The following is a 17109-nucleotide window of genomic DNA, read 5'->3' as shown; positions in this document are numbered from 1 at the left end:
TGGACAGTCTGACTCCTGGTTCAGGGAAAAGATATTTGAGTTCCATTTTAGATGCTAATTTACAGGCAGAATTGAACTTGGGTCCTTCCTGAATCCAACACTTGTGTTCCCTTGGGCAAATCAATTTAACCTCTCCTAGCCTCAGTTTTCTCATCTGTAAAATATGGATAATATTTGTAGTTTTTCTCTTACTAGGACTTTAAGGATCAAATGATACTTCATATGTAAAGTCATTAGCACACCCTTAAAATCTACTAAAGAACAATTATTTTTGATGCCTTCTATGAAAAATTATTCTAATAATTGGCTTCTAGGCTCTTACTCTTCTAGTCCATCAAACTATCAGATAAACCTTAAAAGGCTGCTTTTCTCTTATGATTTTTAATGCTCAAGAATTTTTTTATCTTTTCTACCAGGGCTGATAGGGTTTTTTGTGGTTTTTTTTTTTAATTAATAAAAAAAGTATTTTATTTTTTTTGTTACATGTAAAGATAGTTCTCAACTTTTGTTTATACAAGCTTTACAATTTCAGATTTTTCTCCCTCCCTCCTCCCCCTCCCCTAGACAGCAGGTAATCTGATATAGGTTAGATATATGCTGATAGGGTTTTAAAAGCTCTAATATTTTAACCCCATCCAGTTTTTCAATTGTATCTCCCACTGGGGGAGCCAGAGAGGTGGTAAGGCACTGGGCCCCATGGTAATCAGGATAACTGGGTCGACGACCAAGTTAGTATGGGAATTAAGTTGCCTCTGCAGGTCTCAGTTGCTTCAACTGTAAGATGAGATAGTTAAACTAAATCTCTAAAATTCTGAGAGAGTCTATGTATGCTACTTTCCAGCATGGTCCTTTTAGAATTATAGGAACTCGAGACTGTTTAGTCTAACCCATTACCTGAACTAGGAATCTTTTCTACACTGCTGTCAGAATTATTTCATTCTTTGTCTTTACACCCCCAGGGTAGCAGCAAGTTGTCTGGCACATAGCAAGTATCTAGTAAAAACTGTAGATCGACTTGCGTGTTCCTGCCTCCTCACATTTACTCAAGCTTGGAATATATCTTCTGGAATATATCTTTCTGGAATATATCTTCTCCCTCTGGACCTATTGGGATCCTACATGTTTTAAGTTCCAATTCAAACTTTCTCTGACTACTACCAGCAACCGTGATCTGCTATAGTGCAATGTCTACACCAGTCATTCAGCACTAGTTCAAGGCAGTTGATTAACTTTTATGTTTAGCTAATATGTGAATTTTCTAACGGAAAGCTCCTCAAGCTAGAGATGTATTACTGCCCTCTTTGCATTGTTGTTTTTTGCATTGGGGGGGGGTAGGGAAGGGCCTGTTTTCTGTAAGTACATGGTAGGCACTTATAAAATGTTTTGAATAAGCTACATGGATTTTAATTTCTTCTAGTAGTCTAAATTTTCAAAACTGAAATAAGATTCTGGGACAGTTTTTTTAAATAAACATTTTTATTTAAAGTTTTGAATTCCAAATTCTATCCTTCCTTTTCTCCCTCCCCTCCCTCCTCCTTGATGGGGTAAGCAATCGGAAACAGGCTGCAATATATGTGCAATTATGTAAATTACCATATTAATTACTTTGTATAAGAAAACTTGAATAAAAGAAAAAATGAAAGTAAAAAATATCATGCTTCTGTGCTCAATCAGCAGCAGTTCTTTGAAGGTGGATAGTATGTTTCATCATGAGTCCTTTGGGATTGTCTTGGATCACTGTATTGCTGAGAATAGTTAAGTCATTCACAGTTCTTTATCAAAAAATATTGCTGTCACTGTGCACAATGTTCTCCTGGTTCAGCTCACTTCACTATACATCAGTTCATATGTCCAGGCCTTTCTGAAATCATCTTGTTTGTCATTTCTTATAGCACAGTAACATTCTATCACAATCATATATCACAGCTTGTTTAGCCATTACCCAATTGAAGCAACAGTTTAATTAATTTATTCTCAAATAATATTTCGTGACTACATGGGAGGATTACTTAAACTGGAATGATGTTATTTCCAGAATAATTAATCAAAGATTATTTTAGTTTGACTTCCTCAATTTTTCATTATATGTGCCTGGAAGCACTTAATTTTAATAAAATTATCATAAAAATATAAAATGGTTAATGGTTTTAACAACTGTTGCTATACTTAAGGTAAACTATCAATGTTTTATTTTTTTCTTTAAACATGTAAATGAAAATAAAACAGTAAATGGATAGCTGGCATGTAAAGAAATTAAATACAGCCTGTATGGGCAATACACAGATAATGTAGTATGGCATTATGTATCTTTGCTTTGATAAGTGCCTTATGGCATTGTGCTTAAAATAGGATTAAAAACCCTGATCTAATACTTGATGATAAATTTTAGACTTTTCAAGTCAGTACAACCATGAACCTAACATCTACATATTGTATGAAATGTTTTCCATAATTTTAAACTAAGTTTCTAGAAGCCAGGGATAATACATACTTATTCTGTACTGAACACAAAGTCATGCACACCCTAATGCCTAATTAAATAACACTTGATTTATTATGAAATTCTGATTGTTAACAATAACAATATTGTACACCTTTATATGCCCTCTCTTCTCACATAAATTGTCTCATCTGTTCCACATAATAACCTTGAAGCAGGTAGGATAGGTATTATCATCCCTTTTTTTAGAAAATCACCTCAATTCAGGTAACATCTGAATCTAGGTCCTCTGAATCAAAGCCTAGTGCCTTTTTTGTGCCATAGTGCATTTATATAACAAGGTCAAAAAAACAATTTTTAAAAGTTTTTGGTTTTAAGTGAACAAAATCTGTGTTTTTTGTATTAAAGCACTGAAAACAAAACAAGTATAAATCAGATGGGAAACAAATTGTGGCATAAGAATATAATGACAAAAAAGAATATAATGGAATATTATTACTATGCAAGTACTATAAGCCATTAGGAATGGCAAATAAGACAAATTTAGTGAAAAATGGAGAAGAATCGTATAAACTGATGCGGAGTGAAATGAGCAGACCTATGAGAACACTTTTGTGTTAATAACAAATTGCAAAGGAAAACAACTCTGGAACATTCTAAAAATTGTTTTAAAAAAACATTAACAACACTGGTTAATGTAGTGACAAGTCATGACTTTCAGACGACTGACAGGGCAAAAAGTGATGGACTAGAGGTGCAGAATGAGACATTTTCAGGCCAATGTATTGTTTTGCTTGATTATATTTATTGAGTGACAACGGAAATGTTAAGTTATTTCAAAAGGGCAGTGATAAAATATCTTAAGAATACACAAAATAAAATGGTCAGAAGCAGACAGCAATTTTGGTACAACTGTGTTAAACTTAATTTATACTGTAAAATTTCACATATAATGCCTTTTGCTCTTCTTTGAATACGGAAATGTTCATGTTTGTTGATGACTAAGTTCATAATATGAAAATACATGGAATAAAATTTAAAAATCAAATAAACAAGGCATAAAACAATAAAATGCATCTCTAACATGTTAAAATTGAATAATTATGTTGTAAGGAATGAGTACCTCATAGCTTGTTTGTGATTGTGTGGTGAAGTAATTCAATATATTTTATTTTGTGAAGATATTACAAAGCTCTCATCTTACAATTGAGAAAACAGGGTAAGAGAAGGGTAAGGTACCAAATCAGTTATTCATTCAGTGAATTAACTAGACCTCAAATTAGAACTAGACCTTTCCTCGAGTGAAAAGTCTCTCAGTTTACAGTCTCTCTTCTCTTCAATCTAATCCTCTATACCGGCAGCTCTCAAACCTTTTCATTTCAGGACCCCTTCCTTTTTATTTTTTTTTTTGGTGAGGCAATTGGGGTTAAGTGACTTGCCCAGGGTCACACAGCTAGTGTTAAGTGTCTCAGGTCCTCCCGACTTCAGGGCCAGTGCTCTATCCACTGCGCCACCTAGCTGCCCCTCTTCCTTTTTATTCTTAAAATTAAGGAGCTTTTTTTTACACGGGCTTTATATACAATCAATATCAAACTATTAGAAATTAAAATTAATAAATTTTAAAATACTTTTATTCACTTAAAAATAACAATGTAAACCCAATGCCTGTTGACATAAATATCATTTTTTATAAAAAAATAACAAGTCATTTCTGCTGTAACATTTGTTTTGAAAACTCAAACTTGCTCTAATCCCATTGATAAAGTAGGAAATAATTTATGCATAAGTGATTTCAAATTTGCTTTTGCAAGATTTCCTCCCAATAAAAGCTGTATCACTTTTCAATAGCTCACAAAGTATAACCTTTCCCATGGCCACGCCCACAAAGTCTTTATCAAGGTAAAGTGGCATATTTAATATGTATCTTCTGGTGCAGTAGGAGATGTAGGTAGGAGATGGGGAAGGCCCAACACACACCCCTCCCCCAACCCAGAGTTCCTTACTCTCTGTTGACTTTCACTTTGCCAGCCCAAGGGCTGGCCACCACTATTTGTGATAGCATCAATGTATTTCTTTTAACCATTTAATATGTAAGATTGTTGCCATTTTGTTAGGTTCCTCTCGTCACTGATAAACCTTTTGAGTGCAATACATCTAATTTCATTTTTTCCCCATAAACCCTGTGGTTTTTATTGCTTGATTTTGCATAGCTGCAATTTATAAGAATATATATTATAGAATAATGGACTGTATTTTCCAAAACAAGACAGTGAGAAAAATGGAATTGTTTTATATATTGTTTACAGATCACTTTAATGTCTGGCTTAATACAAGATAGCTATATTCTCCTATCTACTACCATATTCAAGGACCCTGTGGAAGGTCTCTGGACAACACTTTGAAAATCACTACTCTATACCAATGGGTATAAATGGGCCTGGGGAGAGAGGATGGGGGGGAGAGGGAGAGATTGAGAGATTTTTTTTTTTACCCCAAGGGGTATGTAATCAATCAATAGGAGTGTGGGAATGAAGGCTGCATTCAACCCTTCCCATAATACCCAAACATGGGATTTGTCTCCAAAACTACCTCACTATTATCCTCCAATACTCCTCTACTCTTTTCCTTTTCCCCTGCTCCTGTAACACCCCCAACCCCCACCCCAAAAGTCTCTGGCTTTTGAGCTTAGTCAGCCACAGGGGGCAGTTATAACCCAGTTCTCCACCCAGGAACTCACAGTCTAATTAGGGAAGACACCATGCAAACAATTATGTATATGTAGGATAAACTGGGGATAATCTCAGAGGAAAGGCCCTAAATTTAAGGAGGACTGGGAAAGACTTCTTGAAGAATGTGGGACTTTAGCTGAGACTTGAAAGAAGCCAAGGAAGCTGGAAGACAGTCAGTAAAAATGCTTGGGAGGGGTAATGTGAGGAGATGAAATATCTTATTCAAGGAACAGCAGGAAGGGCAGAGTCACTAGATCAAAGAGTACATCATCTTTGCCTATCTGATGGGTGTGAGGGTGAACCAAAGAGTTGCCTTCCTTAATTTGCATTTCTCTAGTTATTAGTAATTTGGTTCATTTTTCATACGGCTATCTATACCTTCAATTTCTTCCTTTGAAAAATGCCCTTTTTAAATCTTCTTTTACCATTTATCTATTGGTGAATGGCTGGAAGAAAAGGATTCTATGAGACAGAGGAAGGAGAGAATTTCAGTCAAGTCACAGAGATGAGAAATAGAGGAATAGAAAGGCAAAAAGTGATTGCCAGATTTCTACATTCAACCTTACTTACTGAACTTCAGTTCCACATCATCAATTGCCCTTTCAAACTGTTTGTCCTGTAGACATCTAAAACTCCACAGTAACCCACACCTTCGCATTTGCATATGCCTTCAGAATCCTTTTCCAAATTTCCTTATTTCTATCAAAAGCATCATCAGTAACATTCTAGTTCACAACCTCAAAGTCACTCACAATTCCTCATTCTCCCTCACCCTACATATGCAATGAGTTGCCCTGTCTTTTCTCAATACACCTTGAATTTAGCCAATTCTCTCCACTCACATGGCCAACTACTCTAGATTGAATCATCTCTCTGTGGGACTAGATTTGCCTCCAAATTGGTTTCCCTATTTCCAGTCTCTTTTTTCCAATGCATCCTCCATACAGCTACAAAAAAATTATAGTGGCTCCTTATTTTCTCTAAGACCAAATACAAACAAATTCCTTTTGTTTGGCATTTCACAACCTGTCGTCCCTTTAACTTTCCAAATTCACTTACATTTCACCAACTATATGGTCCATCCCAAATGGACAGGACATTCCATCATCTCTTATTTCAGCACTTTTGCACAAGCAATTGTGAACTGTGGGTACTAATTTTTAATTGGGGAGTGCTAGTTAAGCGGCTCGCTGCAATATTGGGGCAAGGAAGGAGACTGGCAGCCTCCCTCAAAACAGAACAAGATTTATTTTAACAAGAACGAACTTAAAAAAACCAACACACAAACAGGATCAGTAGGATCAAGGGAAAGGAAATAAAATGGGGAAAGGGAAATTATAATACCTGAAAAAAATACCACCGCCCAGGAATCAGCTGAAAATACGCAGAACGCCGGTCGCTTTCCAGCTTTCACCTCGAATGCCCAATTCTCCTTCCCCCAAACTAGAAACACCCCACACAGTCCCAGCCAATGGGATGGTCGCTCTGACAGTCACATGACTGCCCTCACTAGGCTTCCAATCATTATAATTTTGCCAGGCCCATGTAGGCGTCACTGAGTGGTGATGACATGAGGTGCCAGAGCCCTGGCAACAGCTACAACCAGTGGGTGGAGCACCGTGCGGTTTGCAGAGCCCCAGGCCAGTGCACACTGAGGCTTAAAAACCTCAAATAACAATTAATTCTTTACAGTCCTAAGCAACTCAGCTCTGACTTTTGGAATCCTTCCTCCCAACTAGGTGTGTAAAATTTTTTATAGCAGCGCTTTTTATAGTGACAAAGAATTGGAAACTGAGGGGATACCCATCAACCAGGGAATGCTAAATAAGTTGTGGTACATGATTGTGATGAAATACTATTGTGCTGTAAGAAAAGACAAAGGGATAGTTCAGAAAAATCTGGAAAGATTTACACGAACTGATGCAAAGTGAGGAGAACCGAGATCATTATACATAGTAACAATAATATTGTAACAACGATCAATTGGAAAAGACTTAGCTACTCAGAGTAAGACAATGATCCAATCTGAAAGGACCCATGATGAAAAATGTTATTGATTTCCAGAGAGAGAGAAGTGATGAACTCTGAGTGCAGACTGAAGCGCACTTTTTTTTCCCCACTTTATTTTTATTGCTTTTTGTTTTGGTTTGGTTTTTGCAAAATGGATAATATGGAATTATGTTTTGCATGAAAAAAAATCCCTCTTCTCCTTTAAAGCTTGGAATAACTGCCATTTCTCTTTACAGGAGGCATTTACAGATACTGTCCACCTGAGGGGTTAGTGCCTCCCCGCTAAAATTACCTTAGATTAATTTTATTTTGTAGAAAGGTGTGAATACAGGATGTGCCCATCACCTCCTAATGCAAGGTTCTTAACCTGGGGTTCATGAACTCATTTTTTTTTAAAAAAGCTTACTTTATTATTATTATTATTTTAGTTTTCAACATTTGTTTTTATACTATTTCCAATTTCCAATTTTTCTCCCTCCCATCTCTCTCCTCTTCCCCAAGACAGCAGGTATTCTGATATAGGTTATATATGTACAATAACATTAAACATTTCTGCATTAGTCATGTTATAAGAGAAGAATCAGAGCAAAAAGGAAAAACCTCAAAAAAGAAAAACAACAGCACCAAAACCAAAAGAAATAGTATGGTTCAATCAGCATCCATATTCCACAGTTTTGTTTTTCCCCCCCAGATTTGGAGAGCCTTTTCCATCTTGAATCCTTTGGAACTTTCTTGTACCATTGTATTGGTGAGAAGAATCTAGTCTATCACAGTTGATCAACACATAATATTTGTTTGTTTTTTGTTTTTGTTTTTGGTGAGGCAATTGGGATTAAGTGACTTGCCCAGGGTCATACAGCTAAAAAGTGTTAAGTGTCTGAGGCCGAATTTGAACTTAGGTCCTCCTGACTCCAGGACCAGTGCTCTATCCACTGCACCACCTAGCTACCCGATCAACACATAATATTGATACTGTGTATGATGTTCTGGTTCTGCTCATCTCACTCACCATCGGTTCATGCAAGTCCTTCCATGTTTCTCCGCACTCCTCCTGCTCATCGTTTCTTACAGCACAATAGAATTCCATTACATTCATATACCACAACTTGTCATGAACTAATTTTTAAAAATATTCTGATTAACTGCATTTCAACATAATTGTATTCCTTTGTAATCGTATGATTTTCCCTTTACGCATTTAACAACATTATTCTGGTAAATCCACAGTCTTCAACAGATTGCCAAAGGGATCTTAGGATACAAAAAAAGCTAAGAACTTCTGTTACACCCCACCACACCCCACCACCACTACGTCCCTTGAAAAAGGCACTGTCTTATTTTTAAAGTATATTTTTAAAATAAAATTTAGTTACTAATTTAAAAAATGAAGTTCCATTAAACCTTAATTTCTTCCATATGATTAATAAAAATAACATTTTTATGTCTGAGTAATTATATGTTTGCCTTAGAAAAATCTGTGTGCACACTCTAAGAGGACCATAAACATCTATGTTTTGCATATATATATTTTTATATGCACCTCTTCTCTGCTATAGAACATAAGCTCTAGGGCAGCTAGGTGGAACAGTGGATAAAGCACCGACCCTGGATTCAGGAGTCACTGAGTTCAAATCTGGCCTCAGACACTTGACCCTTACTAGGTGTGTGACCCTGGGCAAGTCAACTTAACCCTCACTGCCCTGCCCCCCCAAACCCCAATAATAATAATTTTCCAAAGCAAACACAAACTTAAATAAACCTATTTCATAATTTTCTTTTAATGTGTCAAATATATCCAGATGATAACTAAAGGAAGCTTTTTTTTTACCTCCCATAAAATTGCTTTTCTTATTAATTTTTAGAGGTAGTAGAAATAACACTTTAGAGGTAATGGAAAAAACAACATAAAACTACCATATGCAAAACAAGAGTTAAGAAAAATTCTTAAGCCTCATCAAGAATATTTCATCTAATGAAAATATTCATCCACTACACTTCCCAAAAAGTCTCATGAGTCTCCTAAAATGAAAGACACATATGTAAAAATGGAGAAATTTGATTATTGCTTATAAATTTACATGGCCTTTCTTGTGAAGATAGCTCAAGAAATAGCTGTAATGACTTTGGCAATTGGAGAGCACTGTTTATGCCACTCAAACAACCACTTCTTTTCATGGTTCCAGATTTTTTGCACCCCCAAGAAATAAGGCACCCTATGATATTTCTACCAAAGTACATATATTTTAAAGCCATCCTTTAATCAATTTCAAGTTACTGGGCCACAAAAATTCTATTTGTATCCCAAAATCTATATTGGCTCCACCAACACTGATCAGTTCTTCTTTACTTCAACCCACCCAGACATATATGTATGAGTACATGCATCATAATACAGAGACACACACACACACCCCTTTTACTAGTTTCTAACCTCAGGGGGGGAAAAATAAACAGACCAGAAGTATAGATTAGATTCCCATGAAAGTTAACAAAAAAGTAACTATGGAAAGCAATGCATTAAATATTGTTTATACACAGTTGTTGGGTTATTTTTAAACCTTGATTGGAGTCCCTGGGGGGCCAAGATAAGGATGTAAGGCTATTTTATTGCTATAATGCCATAAGCATACTGCATACCTCTCCAATAAGAGAAGAAATTAAGGGTTTTTTCCTCCTTACAGCCATTATTTAGGATCTTATTAAACACTAAAAAGTGGGATAATAAATGTCAAATAATCCTACCTCTGCTTCTTAATATTACTATTCCTTCTCACATTTTTGGGCTTTGTTTCCTTTTCTGTAAAATTAAAGAGCTGGATAATATTAGGGGTTCTTAACCTTTTTTGTTTCATGGTGCCCTTTCATAATCTGGTAAGCCCATCTCAGACTAATTTTTTTTAATGCATAAAATAAAATAACAAAGGACTACAAAAGGAATCAATTATACTGAAAAACAGTTATAAACATACACAGGTATATTTATATTGTGTATGTATGTATGTGTGTGCAGATGCATGCATGCATGCATGTATAAAAAGTTGAAGGTCAAGCAGTCCTGGATTTGTTTGAAACCGGCTTTGTGTTTTGGAAAGTAGCGTGGGGTACAGTGGAAAGAGCAGAAAAGAGACCTGGACATTCAGAAGAATCACCAACTTTCAGAGCTAAAGAAGCCTCTGCAGTCATCAAGTCCAACTCATAACTAACCCAGAAGCCCCACTGTAACACTCAATAAATGGTCATGAAGACTTAACTTTCAGATTGCAATTGAACATTTTGGTTCCCTCTGCCCATTAAGGCAGCTTCGAAGCTAGATGGGATGGTACAGTGGATAAAGCACTGGCCCCGGATTCAAGAGGACCTGAGTTCAAATCCAGCCTCAGACACTTACTAGCTGTGTGACCCTGGGCAAGTCACTTAAACCCCATTGCCCCATCCCCCCAAAAGTAAAGTGCAAGTAAAGCTTAGAGAGATGCAGGATTCTTGGTTCAGTATGAAGATGAAGACAGCCTCTTCCACTTCTGCACCTTGGATGCATTTACTCAGTTTTGCCCTCTATGACCAAGAACTGAGGGGTCAGAAAACTACAGCCCATTTTGGCCTGCTGCTACCGATTTTGTACAGCCTGAGAGCTAAGAAAGTTTTATAGTATTAAAAAATGTAAAAGGCATTCTTATCTCATGGCCCATACAAAAAAATGGTCACATTAATTATTTTTTACTGACATTATACTACTGGTCTACATGGAGTTTCTAATCCACTAAAATCCTCAAATTAGGAGACAGACTGTAGATGTCTTGAAAGCCAGAGTAAGGAGTTTAACAGACAGACTCACTCACTGATGTTGTCTGAGCAGGTGAATGACTTGATCATAGTGGTTCATTAGAAAAATTAGTCCAATATTAGGGGAGGGAGGTGACGGAAAGGGAAAAGAAACAAGGATTGAATAAGCATTATGCTAAGCATTTTAATTATCTCATTTGATCCTAACAATAACAAGCCAGGGAAATAGATGCTATTATCATCATCCCATTTTACAGCTGAAGAAACTGAAGCAGTGTCTGAGGCCAGATTTGAACTCAGGATTTCCTGACTCCAGGCTTAGTCCTCTACCCACTATGCCACCAATCTAAGTATAGTATGAAGGATGGTTTTAGAGGTAGAGGGACCAGTTTGGTAGATGTTGCAAGTAGTCCTGAAAAGGAGATGACTATAAAAGAAAGAGCTGAGTACTTAGTCCAGGCACTACTACCATTGACTAGACTTGGGATCTTGGGCAAGTCACAAAACTTCCCTGGCCTCAGTTTCCTTATTTGTAATATAAGGATTAATACCTGCTCAATCAGTATCACAGGGTTGCTCTGAGGATCAAGAAGGTTAAATGCACAGGAAAGTTACAGAAATATAAGCTACTATCACAAAGAAGCAAAGTGCAGGTTTTTAAAAAAATTTTATCCCAGCAGACTCTCCCAAATCTGGGGTCTCAATAATTCTTTCTAATTTCTACTTCAACCAGACCCACTTTATTTTTATCCCTAGCTACCAGCAAGAAAGGGTACAATTACCCTGAACTTTCAAAAGCTTCAGCAAGAAACCCTGGAGCAGCATGTTGATGGAGTTCACCAGCAGAAATCCAAGGTTAATCAGCTATGGACCCAGTACTAAGCACCACTGCAATCAACAGGGATTACAAGAGTCTCATTGAAGAGAAAGACAATACAATCACCAAGGAGGAGAAAGTGGGGGGAGAAAAGGAAAAGAGGTATTTCAAAACAATTATGTAAAATACTTGAAAAGTGAAGTGTTTTTAGAAATTGTTTTAAAATATTTTTCTTAACGATGATTACAGAATAAAAACGACCAAAATGTGGTACTTAAAAGCAAGTTATGGCAATTTAAATAAAATTCATGAATATCATCAGATGTACATGTATGTTTCTAGCTAAAATAAAAGCAAATAAGTTAAAACCAAAGATTAAAATTAAGTGGCTACCACTTAAAAAGAGTTTGAGCAATAGAATTTACTCAATCTCCTAGAGGTCATCCTAAAAAGATCCTCTAAATCTTTCACCAAATGAATATATTATGCGATCCTTTTAAAAGAAAGCTGCCTTTCCCAGTGCTTTTCCTGAGTTAAAGTAGCAATACTATTTGAGTTTTAATGTTGAAAACATCTGTACAAATATTTTTAAAGTGCTAAAGTAGAGATACATGAAGCTGTCAGATTATTAACTGCCAAAATAATCTGGCCCTTATAACCGCTTGATCTAAGAGCCCGAATAATAAAATTCTCGACTCCCCCCCCCCCATTTTTGCAAATTTCTTCTATGGGTGACCTCTAGTCAAAGACTGAACCTTTCATGAACAAATGTGAAAACAAGATTCATGTTGATGTGTGGTACAATTTGCAATCTAATTTTTATTGGTAATATCCTCAAGTGTTGTAGCTTGCATTATACCCACAGAGGATGGTGATGTAGATGTCTGGTTTAACCATTTGATCTTTTAATTCCATTATAAATTAAAAAGGGGTGACTGAAAAGAGAAAGGTGAAAAAATAACCATGACTATAAAAAATAACCTATAGTCAACAGCAAAATTTACTGTGAGTTTGTGAGCTAAGGAACTGAGCTCAAAACCTCCTTGGGATTTGAACTGTTAAAGTATTTTTGCCCAGAATTCCAAAAAAGCCCCTTCCCTTGACTTACCTCAGAAAGCCATAAGTTTAATTGCACCTTCTCAAAAAACAGGCTATCAGAAAATATTTTCTTAAAGAAATTAAGATTTCTTCTAAAAGTAGTTTAAATTTCAATGCACAGAAATCTTTTAGTTAAAGGAACAACATGGTTGGATAGTCCTGCAAATGTGGGCAAATTAAACTATAATCAAATATTAAAATGATTTGTTTGTGTGATTTACATCAATTAAGCATTTACAACTTTTAAGGCTCCTGTATTTCTCACAAGGACAAATAGTTTATATCCCAACAATTAATTTCTTAAAAGTAAACAATAGAGGCATCATGGCACCAACAATTCCTTTGCCCAAAATGAATCTGAAATTTATATTTGAAACTGTAGAGAGATTTTATACCTTTCTTTTGGTGTGGAAATGACAGTTCCTTTTCAGGTATTTAGCTTCAATCTAATACTGGGTCATTTTTGTAAATAGAGATTTTACCTAACAAGAATCACACCAGGGATCTGCTCTATCCCCAAAGGCATTTTCTTAAAATGGGAAAGAACAAAGAAAGAAACCTCCCCAGCATGTGCTTTCCATACTAGCTTCTTAGGACAGCATCAAGGGTGACAATATAGAGAGCACAAGCTTTCCTGCTTTATTCTGTGATCCATGTATAAAAGAACTCATTAGCCAACATTCAAAAGGGTTCCCAAATGGTGAATAGAAGGCAAAGATCACAGCAATTTACTGACTATTTTCAAGGATGTAAACCTATAAAAAACATTTCTGAGAATTTGGTCTCAAGTATACTTTTTACAGTGAAAGTTCTCCAAACATTCAAATTCTCAAGACTTCCTGATTAGTATTTTTGGATGTTCCCATTACACAAATTCCCTTTAGTTTGAAAGCATAAAGCATTTTCTAATTCCGATACTTTCAAATAAATATAAGATTAGAAATAAACTGAAGGACGTAATGACAACTCAATATATACTTGGAAGTTTTATACTGACAAGTAATTTGGGGAGTGGGGAGGTAATTAGTCTCTAGCAAGGCTTTTGCTCAGAAGAAAAAAAAAACCACTCAAATACAGGATTCTGACTTTTTAAAGCTTTATAAGAAAAATGTAAGTGTAACACCTTAGTCTTTCACCTCAGACTGGAATTCACCCTCTCAATTATTTTAAATAAGGTTTCCGCCAAAGATTTTGCCATTATACATCCCAATTTTAACTCTCTGACAGAAATTGAAAGCCTCCACTGAGCCAGGAGAGTGCCGGCTACTTGGTTTGCATACGCAAAGCCACATATGAAAAGGGAGTATCCTGTTCGACGCCTCAAAATACAGATCTGTAACTTAAAATCGGCTGGCAGCTAAAACACAATTATTCAAGCAGAACCGCATATATCCAAATCCAATCAGGAGGAGCCGGTTATTCACCACCCACCTACCTACCTACCCTCTCTTCCCCCCTCCCTCCCACCGTGCAGCATTGTACTCGCTCCAGTGCAGAAGTAATCATCAGGTAAAGTAGAAGAGTGGGGAGGTCTATCGGGAAAATAATGACGTGAAAAAAGTCAAGCTTTCGCCTTTCATTTCGCGCAGCTGGAGGAATTGACACAGGTGGGAGGGGGAGCGCGGAGGAGGCGCTGTTGACGAGGGGGCTGGCGAGAGGAGGAGGAGAGGAGCTCGTTCCAACCAACATGGCCAGCAAGATGTCCCCAACAAACAAAAGGCAACCGGGGATATAAACACCGACCATTCACCTCCATCCAACAAGAGCATCGCCATCATGGTGGGCGCAGACCCCCACGCCCCAAAGGCTGACCTCGCCCAGAGGACCACGCGTTGGGACGGGGGGTGGAGAAGGAGGAGGAGGATGGGGGGTGTCGCGTCGCCGTGCCCCCCCTCCCCGGGAGGCAGGCACCCTTCGCGGGGGGTTCGCCCACAGCAGGCAGGGATCCCCGGCCCGAGGGAGGAAGGGAAGGGGCGGGCGGCGCTGGCCCTGGCGCTCGCTAAACTTTGCTAGAGGATCTCCTTTTCCCCCACGCACCGCGCTTCCCCGCATCCGAGGGGGCCGAGCGAGGCGCCTCCTCCCGCAGCGGGCGGGCGGGCCGGGGAGAGCCGCGTCCCGGGCTGAGGGGGAGGCGAAGAGAGGGGCGGGGCGGCCGGAGACAAGTTCCCCGGGGGAGGGGAGAGGGGCCGGAGCCGAGCTCCTGACAGGAGCCCGGGGCTGGGAAGGAGGAAGAGGAAGCGGCGGGGAGCTTCCCCAAACCCGCACCCACCCCGCCGGACCCGCCGCCCCCGAACCCCCGGCCGCCCGGGAACGGGGGGGAAGAGAGGGCCGGCAGCGCCGCGGCCGAGCTCCCCCTCTCCGGCGCCTCCGCACCCCGCTCTCCGACTGCCCGCCTCCTTCCCCGGCCACCCCCGCCCGAGGCGCCCACAACAATAACACGCCGGGGACCGGACCCGTCAGCGCCCCCGAGCCGCCCGGGGCCCGCGGCCCGCCGCTGCCCGGCCCCCTCCGACAGACCCGAACCCGCCCCGTTCCCGCACTCCAGGCTCAGGTGTGCCGGGTCTGGACGGGCCCCGGGACTTAGCCCCATTCCCCCTGGCACACGCAGCACCGTCTCCACGGCCGAATATTAGAAGTGAATTCGAGCTGCGCTTTACCTTTAGTTCCGCACTGTCCGCCATCTTGCGACTGTCAGCGCAGGCGCAATGAACCCCGCCGGGGGCCGCGGCTAGTCCCACTCCCTCCCCTAGCTTGGCCCCGCCCTCGTCACCGCCCCTTCTCTTTCCCTCCACCTCCCAGACCCGCCCAATGCGTTCGGAGCCCCGCCCCTGGCACGCACAGCAACGAGAGTGGCACGTACTATTTAAATAATGGCGCCAAGAGGACTGGTTTGACAGTTACTCCCCCTCCCCGCTCCGCCCCGCCCCGCCCCGCCCCCCAGGTACCAGCTTGTTCAGTGGGGGAGTGAATGTAGTTCCTGAGCGCTGCTCCCCCCTACCTCCCGCGTCGGACGTGAACCCTGATGCGGGTTTCTGGGGCTCACAAGTCATCATCCAAGGAATACTATTAAAATAACAATGATGTCAAGAAGAGCGCATCAATGACAACTCCCTTAGCAGCAGAAACACCTGGATTTACGTGGCCCGGATTGAGGAAGACTTTGTTTAGAGTCATCCCTACTCTTGATCGCTCCCACCGCTATAGGGCCAAGCAATCCCACTTTCAAGGAAGGGGGATGGAAGGAGGCTCATAAAAGAACCCAGCCAGGTCACACAGCCAACATGTTTCAGAGGCATGACTCGAACCCACGTTTTAGGGATTCACAGTCTTGTTCTCTATCCGTAGCTGCTCAAGAGGAGCTTGGTGCACCTTAAAGGGCTAGAGAAGTGGCAGTTTCCCGTTATCTTAAAATTCAGGGCCTAACTAGCATAATATCTTTGCACCCACCGAGTTGGTGCTTAGCAAATTTTCTGTAGAATTGAAGATAGAATAAACAATCATAGAATCTCAGAGTGGGAAGGATTATTCAGAATACAGATTAAAGGTATAAAATGTAAGTAAGGTATTAAACTAAGAGCTTTAACAATGGTTTCCTAAGTAAAGGCTTCCCTCATAGGTTATGAATCAATCTAGATTCAAATTCAGGTCTTCTGACTCTAAATTGTTTTTGGCATACCTCACTGCCTTTGACTATTATTAACTATTTTCCACTTAGTACCTGTGTGCCTCTATTTCTCCTTCAATTACATAGTGCCATACTGCTTTCTGGGGCAGCTAGGTGGTACAGTGGCTTGATCACCAGGCCTGGAGTTAGGAAGAATGAAGTTCATATCCAGTCTTAGACACTAATTGTGTGACCCTGAGCAAGTCACTTAACCCTCATTACCCTGCCCCCCCTCCAAAAAAAATTCACTGGCCTAAAGGAGCTTACTTTCTAGTGGAAAAGCATAACACATAGGGGACTTAGTGACCAGGCGGGTGGCAATTTGATTCATAAAGCTAGGGATGGTGAGTAAGGGAACTAGATTGACATACATAAACAAAAATTGACAACCAACATCTCACACCATATAACAAAATAAGGTCAAAATGGGCACATGATTTAGACATAAAAGGTGATACCATAAGCAAATTAGGGGAGCATAGAATAATTTACCTGCCAGATCTATGGATAAAGGAGGAATTTATGACCAAACAAGGGATAGAGAGGCTTATGGCTTGTAGAATGGATAGTT

At 39.5% G+C, this 17109-nt stretch overlaps 1 protein-coding gene across 1 annotated transcript in view; it reads right to left on the bottom strand.

Annotated features, from left to right (window-relative positions):
• Window positions 1–15603, bottom strand: part of PIAS1 (protein inhibitor of activated STAT 1) — a 158714-nt gene extending 143111 nt beyond the window's left edge. The window contains exon 1 of the mRNA XM_043983582.1: window positions 15532–15603. Coding sequence (XP_043839517.1) covers window positions 15532–15555 — 24 coding nt within the window. The 5' untranslated portion in view covers window positions 15556–15603. The remainder of the gene's footprint in view (window positions 1–15531) is intronic.
• Between the last annotated feature and the right edge of the window lie 1506 nt (window positions 15604–17109).

This window comes from Dromiciops gliroides, chromosome 2 (genome assembly GCF_019393635.1).
Source record: "Dromiciops gliroides isolate mDroGli1 chromosome 2, mDroGli1.pri, whole genome shotgun sequence".
NCBI lineage: Eukaryota > Metazoa > Chordata > Mammalia > Microbiotheria > Microbiotheriidae > Dromiciops > Dromiciops gliroides.
This window is presented reverse-complemented; position numbering and strand designations above follow the sequence as displayed.